The 21,248-nt window shown below is 42.8% G+C and overlaps 1 protein-coding gene across 2 annotated transcripts in view; it reads right to left on the bottom strand.

Moving 5' to 3' along the window:
• Positions 1-21,248, bottom strand: part of GFRA1 (GDNF family receptor alpha 1) — a 239,124-nt gene that overhangs the window by 70,846 nt on the left and 147,030 nt on the right. For both annotated transcript variants that reach the window (XM_064269268.1, XM_064269267.1), the window contains one exon: positions 3,359-3,695. In XM_064269268.1, the coding sequence (XP_064125338.1) occupies positions 3,359-3,695 (337 nt within the window). The remainder of the gene's footprint in view (positions 1-3,358; positions 3,696-21,248) is intronic.

Here is a 21,248-nt window from a genome sequence, read left to right as displayed (position 1 = left end):
ATCTGCTTCTGTAAAGATTACATCCACGAAAACCCTACGGGAAGAGTTCTACTCTGTAACACATAAGGTTTTCAAGAGTCAGAATCAACTCAACGGCAATGGATTTGGTGTTCCGTTTTTGAAGCCAGTGCTCGAGTAACGAGCTAATTCTGGATGTCAGAATTTTGGGGGAAAGGAGGTAAGGTGTAAGTTTAAATTATGTATATATAACAATTTGCATCAGGAATAAAGGTATTTTCTTTCACTACAGCCAAACCCAGTCCTGACATATTTCCAGACGCTAAGGCAAGCAAGCAGAGGAAAACTGGCATGGGAGACTCCATGCTTCAGGGAAAGGACCTGAGGCTTTGAAATTCCATCACACCCTCCTAATAACACCTCCGCATTTTCTGTAGACAAGCTTGGAGGCCCGACAGTCAAGCCTATTGCCTCTCCCCAAGCACCCCAAGAGTACAGGTACTTGTCAGCTTCCCTAAAAGGGAGAAGGAATAGGAAAACAGAGTCAAAAGGAAAAGCTAAAGAAGATTTTCAAGCTGTTTAAAGGGACAAGGAGGGAGAGAGGCAGGTTTTGCACAGAGGCACATGGGGCCCTGGGGAAGCAAACCTGTATGCCACTAGTTGAGCTGGAAAACTTTAAGTGTTGGGAAGTTTTACTGAGCTGGAGCAGCTCTCTGACATTCACTGACGTTGAGATGGAAATGGAGCATTTGAAAGTGTGCGCTTTCAAAGAACACGGTTTTTAGGAAACAAATTTCCCTCTTGCCAACCCTTCCTTTGGGGACATTCAAATTAGGCCTTAAGTCATCATGTCAGGTGGGGTCTCCCTCTGAAGGGGGTAAAGGTTAGAGCAACAGGAAACGTGCAGAAACCTCCGTCTCCAACTCCTACCAGCTGCTGCTTGGGCATTAGTGACAACAGCCGCCTCACCAAGATGGACTGGGCAGGAATAGAATCAAAAGCTGAAAATTAAAGATGCGATTAATACAATCTGATGAAAGAAAACACCGCTAGCCAACCTATCAGCTAAAATTACGTTTACTCTATCTGATGGGGAGGGGTTGATCACGAGCAGTAAGTCCAGGTTCTGGAAAGACATTTGGGCTAAAGAACTTAACAGCGGGGCAACAGCAGGGCAAGTCACTGATTCACCTTCCCAGGAAAGAGTCAAGACAGGGTGGAAAACCCATCGATCACGCGGAGCCAAAACTCACGTGGTTCAGCACCTTGGCTGGTTTAAGACCCAGGTTCCCAAACAGCCCCTGAGTTCTACCCAGATGCAGAAATGTGACAGCAGTACAAATCTTCCTTCCTGCCTTCACCTTACTGCAAGGGGGCTCTTGTTCACGACACCTGGACCTTGGTATGATCAGGCAAAATCAGTTACTCTATTAGGCAAGGTCTGTCTTGCTGCTCCATCAACTGAGTCTACTTTCTGCTAGTGGGAGTATGTCAGCACAAATGTCCCTCCTACAAGGTCTGTCTGGGCCCTCAAATAGCATCCAAACCATCCTGTTATCTGCAGGCTCCTCCTGCCACCTCCCAGAGTATCCCGAAGTTCCCAAACTCCCAGTTACTTTCCCCTATAGCTTAGCACAAAAATAATCTGATTTATAATTCATACCAACCCTCTAAGGATTCTGTTTTTTGAGGAGCAGGCCAGGTAATGCTAACTAACCACTAAGGGTGGCCTTTCAGCCTGTGTAGGGGAGGTAACACACCTTCTCTGGACCCCGCATGTAAGCGGAAGCTTGTGAGGAGAGAAGGAAAAGGTTCCACCAGCGGGACCTCTCCCACCCCTTGCTCAATGAAGGAAGGATCATCTATGACTCTATTTCCTCCCCTATAGCTTCTCAACTCAAGGCAGGACCAAAAGCCCAGGTCTTCTGGCCTGGACCCATCAGTAAGCAGGATGACATTTGAATGTACAGGTGACGAGGGGTGGCCCTGCCTTAAGCCGTGTAACACCCTGGAACCCCAGTCCTTCAGCAGGAAGATGAATCCCTGAAGGCTAAAAGGACCCAGGGATCTGGGTTTCAGATCCAGGAGCCTTCTGAGGAGGATGCAGAACTCTCTGCCCCTCACATGACTGAACCCTGAGTGAGACTCCTACAGCTTCTCCCCTGGGTCCAGCTCCTCAGTCAACTCTTCAGCAGGGGCTTCCTTGGACACCCTGATTGACTGTCTGCCCCAGGCCACTGGCTATGGCAGAGCCCTGCTTCTTCCTCTGGGCCCTTCTAGCACAGCCATCCCTGGCCTTAGTCTGCAGCTAAGAGGGTAACAATGGACCAGAGGCTTGGAAGTGAGGAAGAGTCCCTGGAGGAGACTCTTCCTTTGCTTGTCCGTCTGTCTAAGGTTTACTGAGTGCATAGCATTTTGTCAGAGATGTCCATTTGGAAGGCTCCTGGCTTTGATCCCTGGGGACAAAGTATAGGTGTTGTCCAAAATGATGCCCCTTCTGAATTTCCAACCCAGGATCCAGCCTGCTCTTCTAAATGAGGCCCCGGAGCAGCCTCAGTCTCCAGAGGTGGCAAGTCTCTGCTTACCAGCTGCATTCAAGCCTAAGTTCTGGAAGGGCACACATCAACTGTTAACTGTGATCACCTGAAGGCTGGAGGTGAGAGGAGTGAAGGGAGCATTCCACATTGCTTAATTTTGTTTTTACACTGAGAATGTATTCATGGACTACATTAAAATAAACCAATAAATGGCCCCAAAGGAAATGGAAGTCAATGTTCTAAAAACACATTCAAGGCTCAGCAGGATTTCTGATGGACGCGGAATTATCTCGAAGCATGGCTGAGTAGGAGGTACCCACTCTTCCTAGCTGGGTAGATGGCTACATGACTCAGAACAGAAACAGGCATTCTCAAAGTTCTCCTCTCTAGGGCTGGATACCATTCAGTCTCTCTCGGTGGTCTCTTCCAGTTTCTGAACTCCAAAGGCCAAGAACCTCCATAGCTCCAGTCAACTCCCCTCCTAATTGTACTTTGCTCCTCGGAACCCCTGGGAGCCACTCAGGGCTTGAGAAGTGAGCACAAGCCTTCACGACCACCTCACCCGCAGGTGACTCTCTGTGCTCACTAAATGCAGTCGTCTTTGACCGCATCCCAGCACCGCTCATGGAGCATCACGTATTAAAGACAGAAGCTTCCTCAGCATGAAAGCCTGAACCACTTCTGAACAACCATGTGTCACACGCAGAGGTCAGTATTTTTGCCAGTCCTTTAAAACCAATTTCCCTCCACCTCCAGCCTCCACCCAGGTACAAATACAGAAAACGAGCGCTTGGCAACTGCGACAGCCACCGAGGTTCTCCAGGCCACCTCATTAATCACCCTGCTGCCGGGCGCTTGCTTACCTGCAGATGTAATTCATCTTGCAGGAGTCCTGCAAATGCAAACAGTTGGGCTTCTCCCGCTCTTCATAGGAGCACACAGGCACGATGGTCTGCCGCCTGCGCTCGGTGCAGGCGATGTCCCGGCAGGAGCAGAAGAGCATCCCGTAACTGTGCTTGGCGGGAACCTTGTCGAAGAACTGCCGGAGGGCCTTGTGGCACTTGCGTCGGTTGCAGACTTCATTGGACATGCTGGTGGTGCAGGGGGTGATATACGCAGACCTGTACTTCTTGCATGTGTCGTCGAGGTTGCAGGCCTTGGCAGCATCTAGGCAGTTGTTCCCCTTGGGTATGTGCTCCACTGCAAAACAAGAGAAAGGCAGCAGCCATGATCACGGTGCTCAGACTCCAGGCAGCTCACACGTACTCTGTTCACATGGAGATCTTGCCATTTACCTCACAATGCTGGGTGCTCTAATCAACTCACCTCCATGTTTCAAACCTAATAACTAATGAGTTCATGGCAAGCAGAATGCATTAACAGTGCTGGGAGTCCAGGGCCACAGCAGGTGGCTCATATTCTCTGGGATGTGTAATTAGGAGGTACTGAGTGCAGAAAAAGGACCTCAGGCACCTGCCCGGCTATGCGCAGACAAGGCAATAGGAGACTAAGTTTCCAGCTCCTGGTTTGTAAACTGAAATTAGAATAACAGGAAGCAGCAACAAATTATATACTTGTTCATTATACAGTATATAAAATGATATGCTGAATGCAAGTATAATTGCCATGCAATCCTCCAGGAATATAATTATGTAATAAATGCATATAGTACATGCTAATTACTATATGATTACAGAGTAATTACACAGTTATTCGAGCCCAGAAGACAAAATATTATGCCAGGCTCTCTAAACAGGAAGAAGCAACTACAAGGAAGCTGTATTTAAGTTCAAACTCACAGACCATTGGAACGAAACCAGAATTAGAAAAAATTCGCAAACCTCAATTACCATGTAACTCACCACGTACAGAACGAGGTCTCAACAAGTACTTAAGTCTCAGATTAGAAAAATTCAGCTAGTGTTTTGGATAGCATTTCCATGAGTTTACAAACCATAGGCTTTAGGACTCACAAAACATATACTGCCTTTGGCCCAGCTCCTTTGTACTCAGACCATCAGAGAAGCAGTGCCATCCACTGCTGGACTGCCCACTGTGCACTCTGGAGAGAGAGCCATTGTGGAGGCAAAGCCCACTAGGGTGCTTGAACAGGCTGGTCAGGGCAACAGGTGCCTGGGTGGTGCAAGAGGTTTGTAATCAGCTGCTAACCTAAAGGTTGGAGGTTCAAACCCACCCAGTGGTGCCACGGAAGAAGAGCCTAGCAAACTGCTTCCACAAAGATCATAGCCAAGAAAGCTCTATGGAACAGTTCTACTTTGTAACACATGGGGTCATCATGAGTTAGAACTGACTTCATGGCAATGAGTTTTTTTTTTTTTTTTTGGCCAGGGGCAAGCCCAGTGGCCAAGTGAAAAGAAGATTGGGCAGAAGAAAAGTGAGCTCCATCCCCAGAACACAGATGTTTCTACAGAGAGGGAAGTGATAGAGAAGACTTCCCAGAGCCAACTTATAAAGTAGTCCATGGAAGATGGATAATTCCGCGTAGCAGTGATTCGGAGGAGACGGTAGACAAGCAACACACAGCTGGACTAGCCAGCCCAGCAAGTTCCTGCTTGGCCTCAGCCCCTCCACGGATTCCGTGACTCCCTTTCATTCTGTTTATGTGCTCCCTCTAGACGGAAGCCAGGAAGGCATTCGGGAAACCACAGGAGGCTAGAGAATTGACTTCCCTGGGTAGTGCGGTTAATGTGCTCGGCTGCTAAGTGAAAGTTTGGAGGCTCGATTCCACCCTGCAGAGCCTTGAAAGAAAGACTTGGTGATCTACTTCTGAGAAATCAGCCATTGAAAACCCTATGGAGCACAGTTCTACTTTGACACACATGGGATCACCGTGGGTCAGAACTGATGTCATGGCAGCTGGCAAGAGAAATGACAAGAGAGGAGAGTCCAGGTGGGTCAGGTGGGACTGATGAATGGGACAGTGCAGTTAGTGCAGGTTTAAAGGGTATATGCAGTCTCCATATTCTACAGAAGATGTGCCTTGCTTTAAGAAAATTCACTATGCAAAAATCTGAAATTACAAAATGACTGTATACCCTGGTACCACAAGTAGTATTTTACTGTGCCCCAGGTTCATGTTTCTGCCTATCACATCTGAGTCCAAAAAATTGAATAGGGAAGGCAATAAACAAGACAATCAAGCCCTTCTCGGGTAAGCAGTACAGGAAGCTAGCAGCTGGAAATGCATGCCTGCTGGTTTAACAAGCACACCTGGTGTTCCTCCCCATCACACTCTTTCCAAGCCTACTTCTCTCTGGCTCCTCTGCTCCACACTGAGGTTCCTTAGGACTCAAGGGGTGGAACAGTTACCACGCAGAGGTGTATCTAAGGTATGGCAGGTATGGCAAGTACCCTGGGTGTGCCAGTTTCTATTGGCCTCTGCAGTTTTCATTGCCAGCTGTGAGAAATTACTCAACAATTTAAAACTAGTTGCCATAGGCACTATGTTCTGTACATACACTGCTGTCACCATGTGTCCTTATGTGGCATTATGTATTAAACTCTCTCCCTTAAAAAGATGTGTTGAAGTCCTAATCCCAGTACCAGGGAATCTGACCTTGTTTGGGGAAACAGAGTTTTTCCTTGCAAATGTCATCAAATTAACAAAGACATACTGGAGTAGGGTAGGTCCTAATCCTAACCCCTTCTGAGAAGTGTCTTATAAAAGAGAAGGACAGAGGGGGGCATAGACTCAAACATGGAGGGTGGACACCATGTGGGGATCTGTCTATAAGCCAAAACACCAAGAAATGCCAGGGCTGCCAGAAGCTGAAGAGACAAGATATGATCTTCCCCTAGAGCTGTAAGACAGCATGGCCCTACTGGTGCCCTGAATTCAGGCTTCTAGCCTCCAGAGCTGTTCTTTAAAGCCACCAGCTTCACAGTATTTTGTTGTGGCAGCCCAGGAAACCAAGATACCTGGTGATCAGGACCTCTAGGCCTTGGTGACACTCTAGCTTTCTCCTCTTTTGAGACTTCTAATCTTGCCACTGTTGGGGCCTAGGGAAGTGATTTACATTCTTGAAGGTCTGGGGCTCTCTAGGAGATTTCTAAATTACACATGTCTTTGGATAATAACCTAAAATAAATTGATATGACCATATTCTGGATCACCTGGATTTACTGCTTAAGGCTGGATCTTGGTACACAATTTCACTACTTGCAGTTACATTTGCACTCGCTGTCAAATGGTACTTTATGATCTCTGGCTCAAAGAAAGAACAGAGGCACAGGGGTGGACTTAATTCTTAAAGGATGTAGATAGTGATACATGAACAAACAGCTTATGTTAGTTGAAATGGAGAAAAATGGCAGAAGAATTAAGTCATCACACACCTCAGTAATACAGGCCTGCCAAACCGAAAAGAACCCATACTGAAACAGAATTCCACATTCAGAGTAGAAGCACCAATTTAGTTTCAGCAAAACAGTATCATCCCTTGTGTTAATGTTATTAACTTGCATTTTATTGTTTTCAAAGTTTTGATCATACTTAATTTGTGTGTGTGTTGCTTTAGAATTGTGTAAAAGCAAAGAATAAGACCTTAAAGTTTTATGTTTATGAATTTCAGATAACATTATAATAAAAATAAGAGTCCAGGTAATTTTTTTCTCTCTGAAAGTAGTCCGTACAATATGCAAGCTTTAAAATAATTGGCCTACGTTATGCCTTCTTTGCTATAACACTGGTAGTGTCTTTTGTAAAGTTGTTAAATTTATATAACCTACTAATTTTTTCTTCTTAGTGTTATCAAAAAAGAAAAGGAATATTTTAAAGGAAAAGCTTTGTGTAAAGTAGGAATAGGATATAGCATTTTATGCCCAAAACTGCAGCTCTAAGTTTCCCCATTTAACAATGGGTGTGACTTAGCCTCACTTTCTGCTGATTCTGCTTTCCTTAACATACAACCCAATGGCAGATCCCAAAATGCACAATCTGGAACATTCAGAGGTGAAAAACTACTGATTTATTTCCAGCTTACAGCTCAATGTTGACTTTCTTTGTGTTTCTGATTTTTCATTCATAGAAAACTATCTCAAAACTCTTCCCAACTTCACATATGAGGCTAGCATAAACCAAATACGAGAACCGGAAAAAGAAAATTATGGACCAATATTCCGCGTGAATATACATGCAAAAATTCTTCACAAAATTTTAGTAAATTAAATTTAGCAACATGTTAAAAGGACAATGTATAATGACCAACTAGGGTTTATCCCAAAAATGCAAGGTTTGTCTAATATTTAAAAATTAATATAACTCACCATATTAACAGGATACAGGAGAAAATCATATGATTATTTCCATTCCCAACCAATTGCCGTTGAATTGATTCCAACTCCTGGTGACCCCATGTGAGCACAGAGTAGAACTGAGCTCCACAGGGTTTTCAATGGCTGATTTTTTTGGAAATAGATCACCAAGTCTTTCTTCCAAGTCACCTCTGGGTGGACTTGAATCTCCAACTTTTTAGTTAGCAGCCAAGTGTGTTAACAGTTTGCACCACTCAGGGACTCTACTACCTCCATAGATGAAGAAAAGCATTCAACAAATTTCAGCATTCATTAATGATAAAAACTCTCAGCAAGTTAGGAATATAAGAGAACCTCCTCAATCTTATAAAAAGCATGTATGAAAAACCTGCAGCTAAAATCATGTTCAGTGGTAAACTACTGTTTCCCCTGAAATCAGGAACAAAGGAAGGATGCCCTCCATACCAATCATAGTCAACATTGTATTAGAGGTCTTAGCCATTGCAATAAAAGCAGTGGAAAGACATAAAAGGAGTAACAGTTGGAAAGGAAGGCATAAAATTATCTCTTCACAGATAATGTAAAAAATCCTAACTGCTAGAAGTAATACATGAATTTAGCAAGGTCAAAGGATACAGGCTTAATATACAAAAATCAATCATATTTTCATAAGCTAGCAGTAAAAAGAAACTAGAAAATGAAATTTAAAAACATAATTCCATTTATAATACCACCAAGAAATAAAATAAAAGAAAGCCCTTAGGAATGAACTTAGCAAAAGACATGCAAAACTTCTCCATTGAAAACTACCAAACACTGATGAGAAAAATTAAAGAAGACCTAAATAAATAGGGATATATACCATGTTCATGGACTGGAAGACTAAATATTGTTAAAGTGTCAGTTATCCACAAATTATAACCTATTTTGAAATTAACAAGCTGATTCTAAAATGTGTGTGGAAAAGCAAAGGATGTAGACTACCCAAAGCAATTTCAAAAAGAACAACAAAGTTGAGGACTTAAACTGACTTCAAGATTTATTGTAAAGCTACACTTATCAAGACAATTGGTACAGCATACCCATTGCAGTCCAGTTGATTCCAACTCATAGTGACCCTATAGGACAGGGTAGGACTGCCTCACAGAGTTTCCAAGGGTGCCTGGTGGATTTGAACTGCCAGCCTTTTGGTTAGCAGTTGCAGCACTTAACCGCTACACCACCAGGCACAAACTGAACAATGGAATAGAAGACAAGATTCAGAAATAACCCAAATAAATGATTTTATTTTTGGTGAAAGTGCTAAAGTAATCCAAATGGGGAAAACAAAGTACAAATGGTGTTATAATAAGTGAACATCACCATGGGAAAAAAAAATCTCAACTCCTACTTCACACCATACACAAAAATGAACGCAAGATGGATTACAAGCTTAAACATAAAAGCAAAAATGATAAAGCTTATAGAAGAAAACAAGATAATATCTACATGACTTGGAGCAGGTAAAGATTTCTTAGACAGGACACAGACAGCAATAATCATAAAAAAAAATTAAAAAAGGATAAGTTAAATTTCCTCAAAAATAAAAACTTCTGCTTGTCAAAAAGACACTTAAGTAAATAAAGACAAACCACAGTCTGGGAAAAAATACTCACAAAACATACATCTGACAAAAGACTGGTACTTAAAATACATAAAAGAATGCCTAAGACCCAAAATTAAAAGAAAATAAACCAATTAAAGAATGAGCCAAATATTTGAGACATTTCACATACAAAGAGACAAATGGCCAATAAGCACATCAAAAGTGCTTAACATCATTAGTTTTAGGGGAATGCGAATTAAAACCACAACAAGATACCACTACACACCCACCACAGTGGTTAAAATTACAGACTGACAACACCAAATGTTGTAAAAGATGTTGGTGGGAGTGCGAAATGGTCCAACCACTTTGGAAAAATATTTGGCAGTTTCTTATACAGCTACACATATGCCTACTCTACAACCCAGAAATTCTATTCCTAGATACTTACCCAAGAGAAATGACAACATACAGCCACAAAAAGACTTGATAATAATGTCATAGCAGTGTATTGATAATACCCCTAAACTGGAAACAGCCCATGTATCCATTAATAGAATAATGGCTAAATCAACTCTAGTCTATCCACACAGTGGTATACTACTCAGCAATAAAAACAGCTACTGATATACACAATAGCATGGATGAATTTCAAAAGTAATATGCTGAGTGGAAAAAAAAGCCTTAGCCAAAAATAGCACACACTTTACAATTCCCTATATTGAAGTTCTAGAACAGGCAAAACTAAATTACAATAAAAAAAATCAGAACATACGTTGCTTTTAGAGGGTAGGGGTGGGGATTGGTTGAAAGGGGCAAGAGGGAACTTTTTTTTTTTTTTAACTTTTTAAAAATAATTTTTACCGTGCTTTAAGTGAAAGTTTACAAATCAAGTCAGTCTCTCACATATAAACTTATATACACCTTACTACATACTCCCAATTACTCTCCCCCTAACAGCCCGCTCCCTCCTTCCAGCCTCTCTTTTCGTGACCACTTTGCAGCTTCTAATTCCCTCTACCCTCCCATCTGCCCTCCAGACAGGAGATGCCAACATAGTCTCAAGTGTCCACCTGATGCACGTAGCTCACTCCTCATCAGCATCTCTCACCAACCCATTCTCCAGTCCAATCCGTGTCAGACAACATAACTTTTGAATGTCCCACCAGGATTCATGTAGGCGAATAATCTGTTTCTGATTATCTGAATCTCAGACCCATTGTGTTTTTTTTTTTTAATTAACTTTTATTAAGCTTCAAGTGAACGTTTACAAATCCAATCAGTCTGTCACATACAAGTTTACATACATCTTACTCCCTACTCCCACTTGCTCTCCCCCTATTGAGTCAGCCCTTTCAGTCTCTCCTTTCATGACAATTTTGCCAGCTTAAGAGGGAACTTTTTGGGTTGGCGGTATTGTTCTATATCTTGATGGAGGTTTGGGTTGCATGGGTGTATGTATCTGTCAAAACTCAGAGATTAGTACACCAAGGTTTGTGCATATATAAATTTTTAACAAAACTACAAAGAAATATTAAACTCCAGTTAATGGTATTTATTCTGAGGTATTTTTAGTTTAGAAACCCTGGTGGTGTAGTGGTTAACTGCTACGGCTGCTAACCAAAAGGTAGGCAGTTTGAATCCGCCAGGTGCTCCTTGGAAACTCTATGGGGCAGTTCTACTCTGTCCTATAGGGTTGCTATGAGTCAGAATGGACTCGATGGCAGTGGGTTTGGTTTTGGGTTTTGGGTACTATGTCGGAAACCCTGGTGGCATAGTTAAGAGCTACAGCTGTTTACCAAGATGTCAGCAATTCGAATCCACCAGGCACTCCTTGGAAATCATATGGGAGTGGCTCTACTCATAGGGTCGCTATGAGTCGGAACTGACTTGACAGCAACAGGTTTGGTTTGGTTTGGTATACGTACGTCAATGGAGCCCCACTGGTGCAATGGTTAAGAGCTATGGCTGCTAATCAAAAGGCCAACAGTTTGAATCCACCAACCACTCCTTGGAAACTCTACAGGGCAGTTCTACTCTGTCCTATAGGGTGGCTACGAGTTGGAATCGACTTGACAGCAATGGGTTTGGTTTTTTTGATCTATACTTATGTCAAATGAGCCCTGGTGGCACAGTGGTTAAGTGCTCGGCTGCTAACCAAAAGATCAGTGGTTTGAATCCACCAGCCATTCTGAGGGAGAAAAATGTGGCAGTCTGCTTCCATAAAGATTACAGACTTGGAAATCCTATGGAGCAGTTCTACTCTGTCCTATAGGGTCCCTATGAGTCAGAATCAACTCAACGACAATGGGTTTGGTTTAACTGGCTTATTATACTTATGTTTGCAATTTACTATGGTACGCATAAACAATTTTAGATGGAAAAATAGAAGAATGGATAGATGGATAGACAGGTGATAATGTAATTACATGCAAACATTAGTAGTAGAATCTAGGTGGTGGATAAGGAAGGGGCCCTGGTGGTACAATGGTTAAAGGGTGTGGCTGCTAACCAAAAGGTCGGGGGTTTGAACCCACAAGCTGCTCCACGGAAGAAAGATGTAGCAGTCTGCTTCTGTAAAGATTACAGCCTTGGAAACCCTCTGGAGCAGTTCTACTCTGTCCTATGGGGTTGCTATGAGTCAAAATCGACTCAATAGCAATGGGTTTGGTTTGGTTTGAGGTGGTAGGTACAAAGGTTCACTGTAAAAAATTTTTTCACTTTCTCATATCTTTGAAAAGGTTTGTAATAAAATAATGAAAATGATAGATGCACTTATGCCCGTACCATTGCCACCAAGTTGTCTCTGACTCACGGCGACCTTACGTGTGATCTAATGAAACGTTGCCTGGTCCTACGCAATTTTCATGGTCTTTGGTATGTCGTGGGTATTGTGTCAATCCATCTCATTGAGGGTTTCCCTCATTTTCGCTGACCGTTGATTTTACCAAAAAAACTTCACATGCCAATTACGTACAGCAGTTGGAAAATAACTCTTCGGTACCCCTTTTCCTTCCTTCTAATTTCTGTCAAAAATCTACCCTCAACTCCCTCTCCGGCCCTACTATTGAGCATCCTACTGTGGTGAAATCCAAAATAAACACTTCTGAAATTGCAGGACATGTACATTAGAGGGAAACCCTGGTGGCATAGTGGTTAAGTGCTACAGCTGCTAACCAAGAGGTCAGCAGTTCGAATCCACCAGCCACTCCTTTGTAAATTCTATGGGGCAGTCCTACTCTGTCCTATAGGGTTGCTATGAGTCGGAATCAACTTGAAAGCAGTGGGTTTGGTTTTGGTTTTCCGGTGCATTAGAGTTGGTTTTTCACCTGGTAAGATGATTGATTCTCTACATCTATTAAATGGCACCTCAGTTACTTGAAGAGGAAGAGGGGGAGGGGGAGAATGGCCCAATTTACACAACTTGAGTCACACCCAATTCTCCATCAACTCACACACTGCGCCAACAAACAGCAATGTGCCTCTGTTTTATGATCTGGGCAAAAGCACCTTCTAGTCTGCATGGGAAGGCTTTGGAACAGCTTTTCCATAACTCTGAGTGCCATCCTCTCCACAGTTCATTTTGGAGCTCAGCATTAAAATGTTGTTTTCCCCCCTCCTCTCCACCTCTAATCTCTCCTTCCATCTGCTGTTATTCAATCTTTAAGTTGGTGGAATGTCTGGGATGCCGTCTGAATGGGAAGTATTCTCAGAATGAAGGCTGTTGACTAGAAATTCTTTTTTCTTGAGGGAGGGCATATGCACCTTAGTTGGGCTTGGCTAATGAGATCCTCTCCAGCATCAGCACTGTATGACAGAGAAGGCCATTGAACCAGCTTTTTCCTCCAAAGTTAGTCATAACTATGTTGTTACTTTGCAGATTACAGATTGCTTTCTCCATCACCATTCTATGCCTTTCTGGCTGTGATCACAGCTGACTGACTAGTTTCCTGTTTTCTTGGGCATGGGAGGAGTGAGTAACTGCCATAGCAATTGAAGGCCAGGCCCCAGAACATGGAAGAAACAGAGTCAGGTGCTGATGAAGGAGCAATGAATTAGGAGTCAGGGGGATAGGGGGCTTAAATTTATTTGGTCCAATCATCTGAGTGTCTTTGTACACGCTAGCTCTCTCCCTGTGGGCTTCAGTTTCCCTGTTTGTGAAATGATATAACTAAAGTCCTTCAACCCTTAAGGGTCTTAGATTCGATGGTCATAGTGTTGTTGTTAAGTGCTCTCGAGCTGGTTCTGACTCATAGTGACCCTACGTACAATAGAAGGAAACGCTGCCCGGTCCTGCACCATCCTCCCAATCATGGCTATGTTTGAGCCCATTGTTGCAGCCACTGTGTCAACCCATCTCATTGAGAGTCTTCTTCTTTTTCGCTGACCCTCTACTTTGCTAAACATGATGTCCTTCTTCAGAGACTGGTCCCTCCCGATAACATGCCCAAAGTATATGAGCTGAAGTCTCACCATCCTTGCTTCTAAGGAGCTTTCTGGCTGCACTTCTTCCAAGACAGATTGGTTCGTTCTTCTGCCAGTCCAGAATATAGTCAACATTCTTCGTCAACACCACAATTCAAATGCATCAATTCATAGTGTAGTTTGCCTTTACTGATAATAACTTCAAGTATTTAGGCTGAAACTTGATGACTGGGGACAGAATATACAGCCTCAGTTGGAGCCTCTATCCATGTTGGCCATTTGCTGCTGTAAAGAATACATGGACCAAAGATTTCAACCCTGACCCACGAGCACAGCACATGGAAATGGATCCTGCCTTCTCAGTCTTCTCACAGATCCACCTCCAGCTTTCTCTCAGACCCTAGTGTTAAGGTGTCAGGGATGAATTATGCACTGGGAGAAGCTTTCATATTCTAAACTCCTCTGAGCACGGAACTGCCTTTATCCCAAATACAATCCTCACACTGTCTCAAGTCAAAGAGGCTATCACTGTGGTCGGCAGCCTCTCGTTATTTACATTTAGAAAATGCCACCGTTATTGGCAAATGCCAGAGCCAGCTAACCAGTCAAAATGATTCAGGATGCAACACAGATGCAAGCAACTAGAAATCCGTTTCTATAGATTATGAGGTGGAATGAAACAATAAATACATTAAAATCAGCGGGGGCTGTACCAGCTGTGACTTTTTAAGCAAAAAGTTCACGAGACACAGTGTGAGGATCTTGTTTACAAATGCCAATTTCTGGGTATCTTTCTGCCTTTCGTTTTAGGGGCTGCAGAACTGAATTCACAACTTGTTTCCTCTTTCTTTCCAACTTGATTAATTGCCATGTTAACATAACTACTATTCTTCTTCTTCTAATAGGCTCCCTCTAACGTATCATCCCAGCAAATAAAAAACAGACAAAAGACTCCCAAGAGCTACGCAGGGATAAGGCAGGCTTTTCTGGAAGCTCACATTTACAGTCTGGTCTTTCTGATATCCACGAGGATCAGGTGGCAAATCTGATCATACAAGGTTGCGACCCTTGTCATCGATCCTTCAAGAGCTTGGCCTTTTCCAGCTGGGGTGCTAAAAATTACATTTAAAACGCACATGTTGGCTCTTTGGAACCCATTTTATCATTCATACATCGTTTCAGAAATATTATATTACATGATGATGAATTTCCTCCAAGTCCTGTTTTTTTCATACGTTACACAACAACATTACACCTCAATCCCTACCCAAGTTTCCTCTGGGGTTCCAGTGACTGAATTATTTTGAATACCTGTAAATTTGAAAATAATTCTTCTGTCTGGTGAAGGCGGTTCCCAATGTTAAGCACAAGCCATGGTCTAGCCTCATCCGTCACAGTTTCCATTTCCTTAATGCACACGCTGCTGGGGCCACTGTATACCTTAAAAAATTAGATGTCTCCTGGAAGTGGTGGGCAAGTCACATGACTGCGGCTACACAGTGATTAATAGTGCTGTCTCAGCAAATGGGATCATTACATTTTTAATTAACCTTTCCAACCTCCCCCACCTTTGCCTTTTGTTATACATTCTATCTCTGAAGTTTTATACTTGTTTATGTTCAACTGGGTTTGAAACAAAGGCATGAAAAATGATGGCAGATGACGGGCACCAGGTGAGATGCCTGCTGAGATGCTGTGCCTCATTGTACATCAGATGTGGGGACAGGCGCTCAGAACTTGGTGGCTGGGTTCCCACCTAATTTTTGTTTTGGCAGCTTAGTGTTAGTTAATGGCCTTGGCTGCCAGGAAACTGGCTTTTTAAAATCTCTTTCAACCTAATTATAATTACTGTGTATAAATCATACAATGATCAATTATAAAAATCTCGGGTTCATAAATATTTAACTTAGCATTTAAATCCACATGGCAGGAGTGCCTGAAACGTCTGAGCCTATCTCTTTGCAAACAACTGCTTTATTACAATTCCAATGCCAATTACTGCAAACTGAACCAAGTTTGTCTTGCAACATGTTCAGGCACCTATTTAAGCATAATGCCTTTCCGTGTATTAAGATGGCACAAGCTAGTTATTTCTAAAATATGCATGCCTCCTATTAAAAAGATACCTTGCAAAGTCTTCTATCACCATCTTTCAATTCCTCAAGTATGGAGGGGCACGATTATGATATTAGACATAAAAAACACTCATTAAAATAGATTTTATCTAATGTAAGATTGATTCCGAGATAACTGATGTCAGATTTGTTTGGAAAATGTATTGTGACACGTGCAAACGCTGATGCAAAACGGAGATGATCTGCCACGAGGACTTCAGCAAAACAGTGAAATATTTTTCGGCAAAAAATAAAACCATAATTGGATTTCAATTTAGTAATAGTCCGCCTAAGACAGGCCATTTTTAATAATCTAATTATGTGTTCAGGGCCTACCCCAGAACTCGACGACTGCTTCAGAACCATTAATTGCGCTCAATCCTGTTGCATCTTCAACCATGAAATTTGCTACTACAGGTAGGACTGGCTCTCAGTTGCGGGTTTTTTTTCCCCCCCAATCTCAGATAATCTTCATAAGATCCAAAAATGCCTACTCCTTTCATATTCTAAAAGCAAAATCTTCTAATGACTTTCTCTGGACCTGAACATTTGATCTCCAGTAGCTCTGATTTCTGATTCTTCCACAGACAAAATTCACAATGAGATCTATAAACATTTTCCCTATTTTTATGAAGATACAGAAAGCAGCTCTCGCTTTTGTCTGATTTTCATTAATTAAAGGTATTTAATTGCTAACATCTCATTAGCAGTAAAATTAATGAGTACTTCAGCTACAGGAAAAGATCTGCATGATAATATAAACCTAATTCATTTTATGGGGTACAAACTGTAGCTCTGCTAATATTTAGCCTGCTCAAGCTCCACGAATATTTAACCATTCCAACAGGAAAAGGCTAAATTAATCTCCAAAACCAGTACGGTTTCTTTTTTGTTTTGAAAAAACAACATATGTGAGTCAACCCAAGTAACAAAGAATCTGAGCTTCCCCTCAGCTTTCCACCAACATATAACCACAGGGAGGACCAATTGGAAGGGAAATGTGGAGTAGTTTGTTTTCAGTTTTTTCTAAGTTATTATTAAATAAAAAGGTAACATTAAACTCAAGTGCCTGAACTTGTGAACCAGCATACTGAATTCAGGAATATCTAAGTGTGTGCCATGCAAAGTCATCGCTCTGGGAAGCTGGGTGGGCACTTACGCCAAGGAGGCTGCCAGAGCTGAGAACATTCCATGGGTCTCTTCCCCGGGAGCCCAAGGCATGTTCTTCGGAATACCCTGAGCCACAGTGAATCTGCACTGCGGGCAGCTTTAAAAGCCAAGTGTCATTTAGTGCTAAGCCATTAGTCAGAGTCAACCAAATGGCATCTGGTTTTGGAGTTCCTGGGTGGTACGAGCAGTTAACATACTCAGCTGCTAACCAAAAGGTTGGTGGTTCATGTCTACCCAGATGCACTTCAGAAGAAAGGCCTGGTGGTCTGCTTTCGAAAAATCAGTCATTGCGGAGCACAGTTGCCCATGAGGTCACCATGAATCTGAATAGACTCAATGGCAACTGTTTTTTTGTTTGTTTGTTTTTGTTTTTTTGGTGGTGAATGAAGTAGGTGATGATGTTCAGCAAGGCTTAGAGGTATAAAATCAGGGATGAATATATATATACATGAAAACCTGGTGGCCTAGTGGTTAAGTACTCCAGGCTGCTAACCAAGAGGTCAGCTGTTCAAATCTGCCAGGTGTTCCCTGGAAACTCTATGAGGCAGTTCTACTCTGTCCTATAGGCTCACTATGAGTCAGAATCGACTCGACGGCAGTGGGATATATATATATATATATATGGATTTTTTTTTTGTACAGGTGATTTATAAATCTGCTCTGAAAATAATCACTGAAGTGGCTTTCTTGAAAAAGACTTTGAATCAAAAATAGCAATGGAATAAGTGTTACCCTTCTCAAGGTAACTACTCTGAAGGACAGTATTGATTTGGATGTATATGTTCTTGGTGTGCTCATTATCCACGATCTCACTGTACATTTCCTGGGTTCCTCTAACAAGTTAGAGCAAAACAATGCCACCTGAAGGAAGGCTAGAGGCCTAAATGTCACTTCTATTACACAGTCTACAAAAATGGTTCTCATATGCATAGAGAGGAGAATAAATATTGATTCTAAAGCCAAAGAATCAGCTGGAACAATGAAAAATGAAGAGGTTGAAGATCCTATTAAGTAGCCAGGATGATGCTGAGATAATAATGAATCATTGATGATGTTGGCGGTTGTCAGGACCCTCACAGAGCGGATTTCAGCACAGATAAGCTAAATATCAGGTCTTTATTTTTAGTTAAAGAGCATAAAATTCAATGCTTTTCCTCCCACGAGCCTATTTACATACCTGCTGAGCTACCTATTTGCCTTCACCTGCTTCCCAATTAATACCCCATTAAGCAGCTCCACCTGCAGTGGCTTTTACCTTCACCACAGCCCTGCAACCATCACTCTTCTGCTACAGCTCAACTGTTTCTTTAGGGAAGACAAACAAAAGTGGCATGAATAACGACGGCAGCGCTTCGCATTTACAGGGTGTACATTATCTTAAGATAGTAGCCAGAAACTGAGGTCCGTTTCCAGGAAAGCCAGGCCTAATTGTCTAGAGTAAATGTAACAACGTTCCAGAAGACTAGAGGGAGAAGGAATGTCAATCTTAATTAGTCAGATATGTGAACTCAAGATTGTATCTACTATCTATCCATCTAATCTATCTTATCTATCTATCTGTCTATCATCTATAGTTGATATTTTGCTTCATTCAAGAAAGTGTTTCATGTCAAGCGGGGTTAATAAAATTTTGCTTGGTTAAGGGCCATTTTAGGTGACCTATCTTAATGAAGATTAGCACTTTATTTCTCTTTTATGTAAACAAGTTTTAAGGGTTTGAAAAGTTGGTTCCTTCCAGCAGTGATAGAACCTAGGGAGCATCAGAAGGCCCTGGTGAACAATCTTTTGTTTTTGTTTTTAAATAGATGTAGGCCCTGCCCCACCCTCTGATAATCTGCATTTTAAAAAAGTTTCCAGGAACTTCTGAGAATCAGGCTTGGTATTTGCTGCTCTTCAGTAGGTTAAACCCTTCCTTTGTACTCTCCCACCTGTATCTCCATCTATTAGTCAATCCTGGCTTTCTAGTCCTTATTGTTAGCTGCAGTCGAGTCAACCCTCAACTCATGGCAACACCAGGCACAATGGGACCCGGCACACAATGGAATGAAACGTTGCCCCATACAGTGTCAAACCTATGATCGATTGTGGAGCAGATGGTTGGGATCCACAGGGTTTTCATTGGCTGATTTTCAGAAATACATAGATAGCCAGGCCTTTCTCCCTAGTCTGCCTTAGTCTGGAAGTTCTGCTGAAACCTGTCTAGAATCAAAGCAACACATAAGCCTCCACTGATAGGCAGGCTTCACAGGCTGGGAATGGAACTTGGGAATCACCCCCCCCCACCCACACACATGGAAGGTGAGAATTTTGCCACCGAACCACCAATGTCTCAGCTTTCTAGTTGGCTCTGGTCAAATTTTTTATCAGTTTAGTCCTTAAGGGATGCCTTCCTGTGGAAAGCTCACCCAGCCCTCATTCCATAAAGATCTTGTTGGCGAAAGATCTTCTTGACCGATGTTTCCAGTGTAACTTCAGGATTAAGGCTAGATTAGACATAGCAGGAGGGCCTAGCACAACGTAGCAAGACATCAGTACCTCCACCCATCCCGCACCGACCCCATGGCCTCCGGGTGACTGCAGAGGAAGCAGACAGCAGAAAGGGCGTGTAAGCGCCATCTCCACGCTCCGGTGAGCTTTTGTGTTTTATTTTGATGGTGTGTTGGCAAGTCTTTCTGCTCATTTCATTTCTAGCTTTAAATTGGTTCCAAATGCATTCACACACTTGCCCTTCTGAGCCCCGGTATAACTCCTATTATATCCCCATTTGAAAAACTACACCAGTTTAGCTCAAAGATTAAGTTTAAACCACAGAATTTTTACATTAAAATTCCTTTGTGTCTCTACAACTTAATCCGAGGTTCTGCCTCCCGCAGGAATTGCAGAGTAAATACGGCCATATTCTCATGGTATTCCGTGGCCATCGAGCCACCTCTCCGTGGGGGGTGCTCTCACACCTGCCTCCTGTCCACAGATGCCAGTCTACTGAGGCAGGTGAGGAACCCAGCACTTTCAGGCTGCTTCTGGAACCTGAGTTTCCTTAGCCTCTCTCACAGTTGTGTCAGTTACAGGGTTGCTTTGTCCCTACTGTGCATGGACACTACACAAATTAAGGCCCCTGGGCTCAGTGAGAACAAGCCCATCACCTAGAGAATACTTCCACCTAGCTGTTTGCTCAGTAAAAAGCGAGCATAGTTTGTGCAAAATTGTATGTGTTCTACCCCAAACTCTTTCAGGCTTCACAATGTGCTTTTTTTCTGATAGAGATTTAGACTTGCATACCAGCCAGTTTTTGTGAGAAATTGTCACTTGAATGGTTCCATTTAACCCTGGGCGAGGTTGAAGCTGAATGTGAATGTTCGGGTCAGGATGATTCCATCAGCTTTGTGCCTGGAGACATGAGGACGACAATAAGCACAAGGGCCAGCTTCAGGCCAGCACGAATGCTGCACTCGGCAGCCCCGGACAAGCCCAGAGGTACAGGGCTGCCCTTCAGCTAGGGCAGTCAAGGTCAACAGAAGTGAGGAAGGCCAGGCTGCCCTTTCGTGGTAAGGGTTGAAAGCTGAAAAGTTGTGGTGAATTTCTGCCCTGTAGGAGAATGGCCTGGGTCCCCGCACAACCCTACGCTAATGGATGAGGCTCTGTGTTGCAGGATATCCTCTTTTAAGACACAGGAAGAATCACAAAAAGCCAGACCTGGTATCTCTATGATTTCATATTCTTACATGCGATACTGCCAAACACAGGTATTAGCCTTTTACCCTTTGGTCTTAAAAATGAATAATGAATGGCCCCTGAGAATTTCCCCTGATGTGTCTAGGGCTGCCTCCCCTTACCAGGAAAGACCATTCAGTCTCCTCTCTATTAGTTTAGCTGATGAACTGACCCAAAAGAACTGAGCAAGTTCCTTAGGTAGAAAACATGGTAGAAAAGTGGGCCCTATAGTGGAAACATGGAGGTGGAGCTGGGGACTGGTTTGACTCTGTGAGAAAGCTGGCATTCCCAGTACTTGAATGTGCCCTCCAGGTACCAGTTGCTGCCAAGTCGACTCCGATTCATGGAGACTCCATGTGTGTCAGGGTAAAACTGTGCTCCACTGGATTTTCACTGGCTGATTCTCCTGAAGTAGTAGATCACCAAGCCTTTCTTCACAGGTGCCACTAGGTAAGCTCAAACCACGCCAGCTTT

This window comes from Loxodonta africana, chromosome 16 (assembly GCF_030014295.1).
Source record: "Loxodonta africana isolate mLoxAfr1 chromosome 16, mLoxAfr1.hap2, whole genome shotgun sequence".
NCBI classification, from domain to species: Eukaryota; Metazoa; Chordata; class Mammalia; order Proboscidea; family Elephantidae; genus Loxodonta; species Loxodonta africana.
This window is presented reverse-complemented; position numbering and strand designations above follow the sequence as displayed.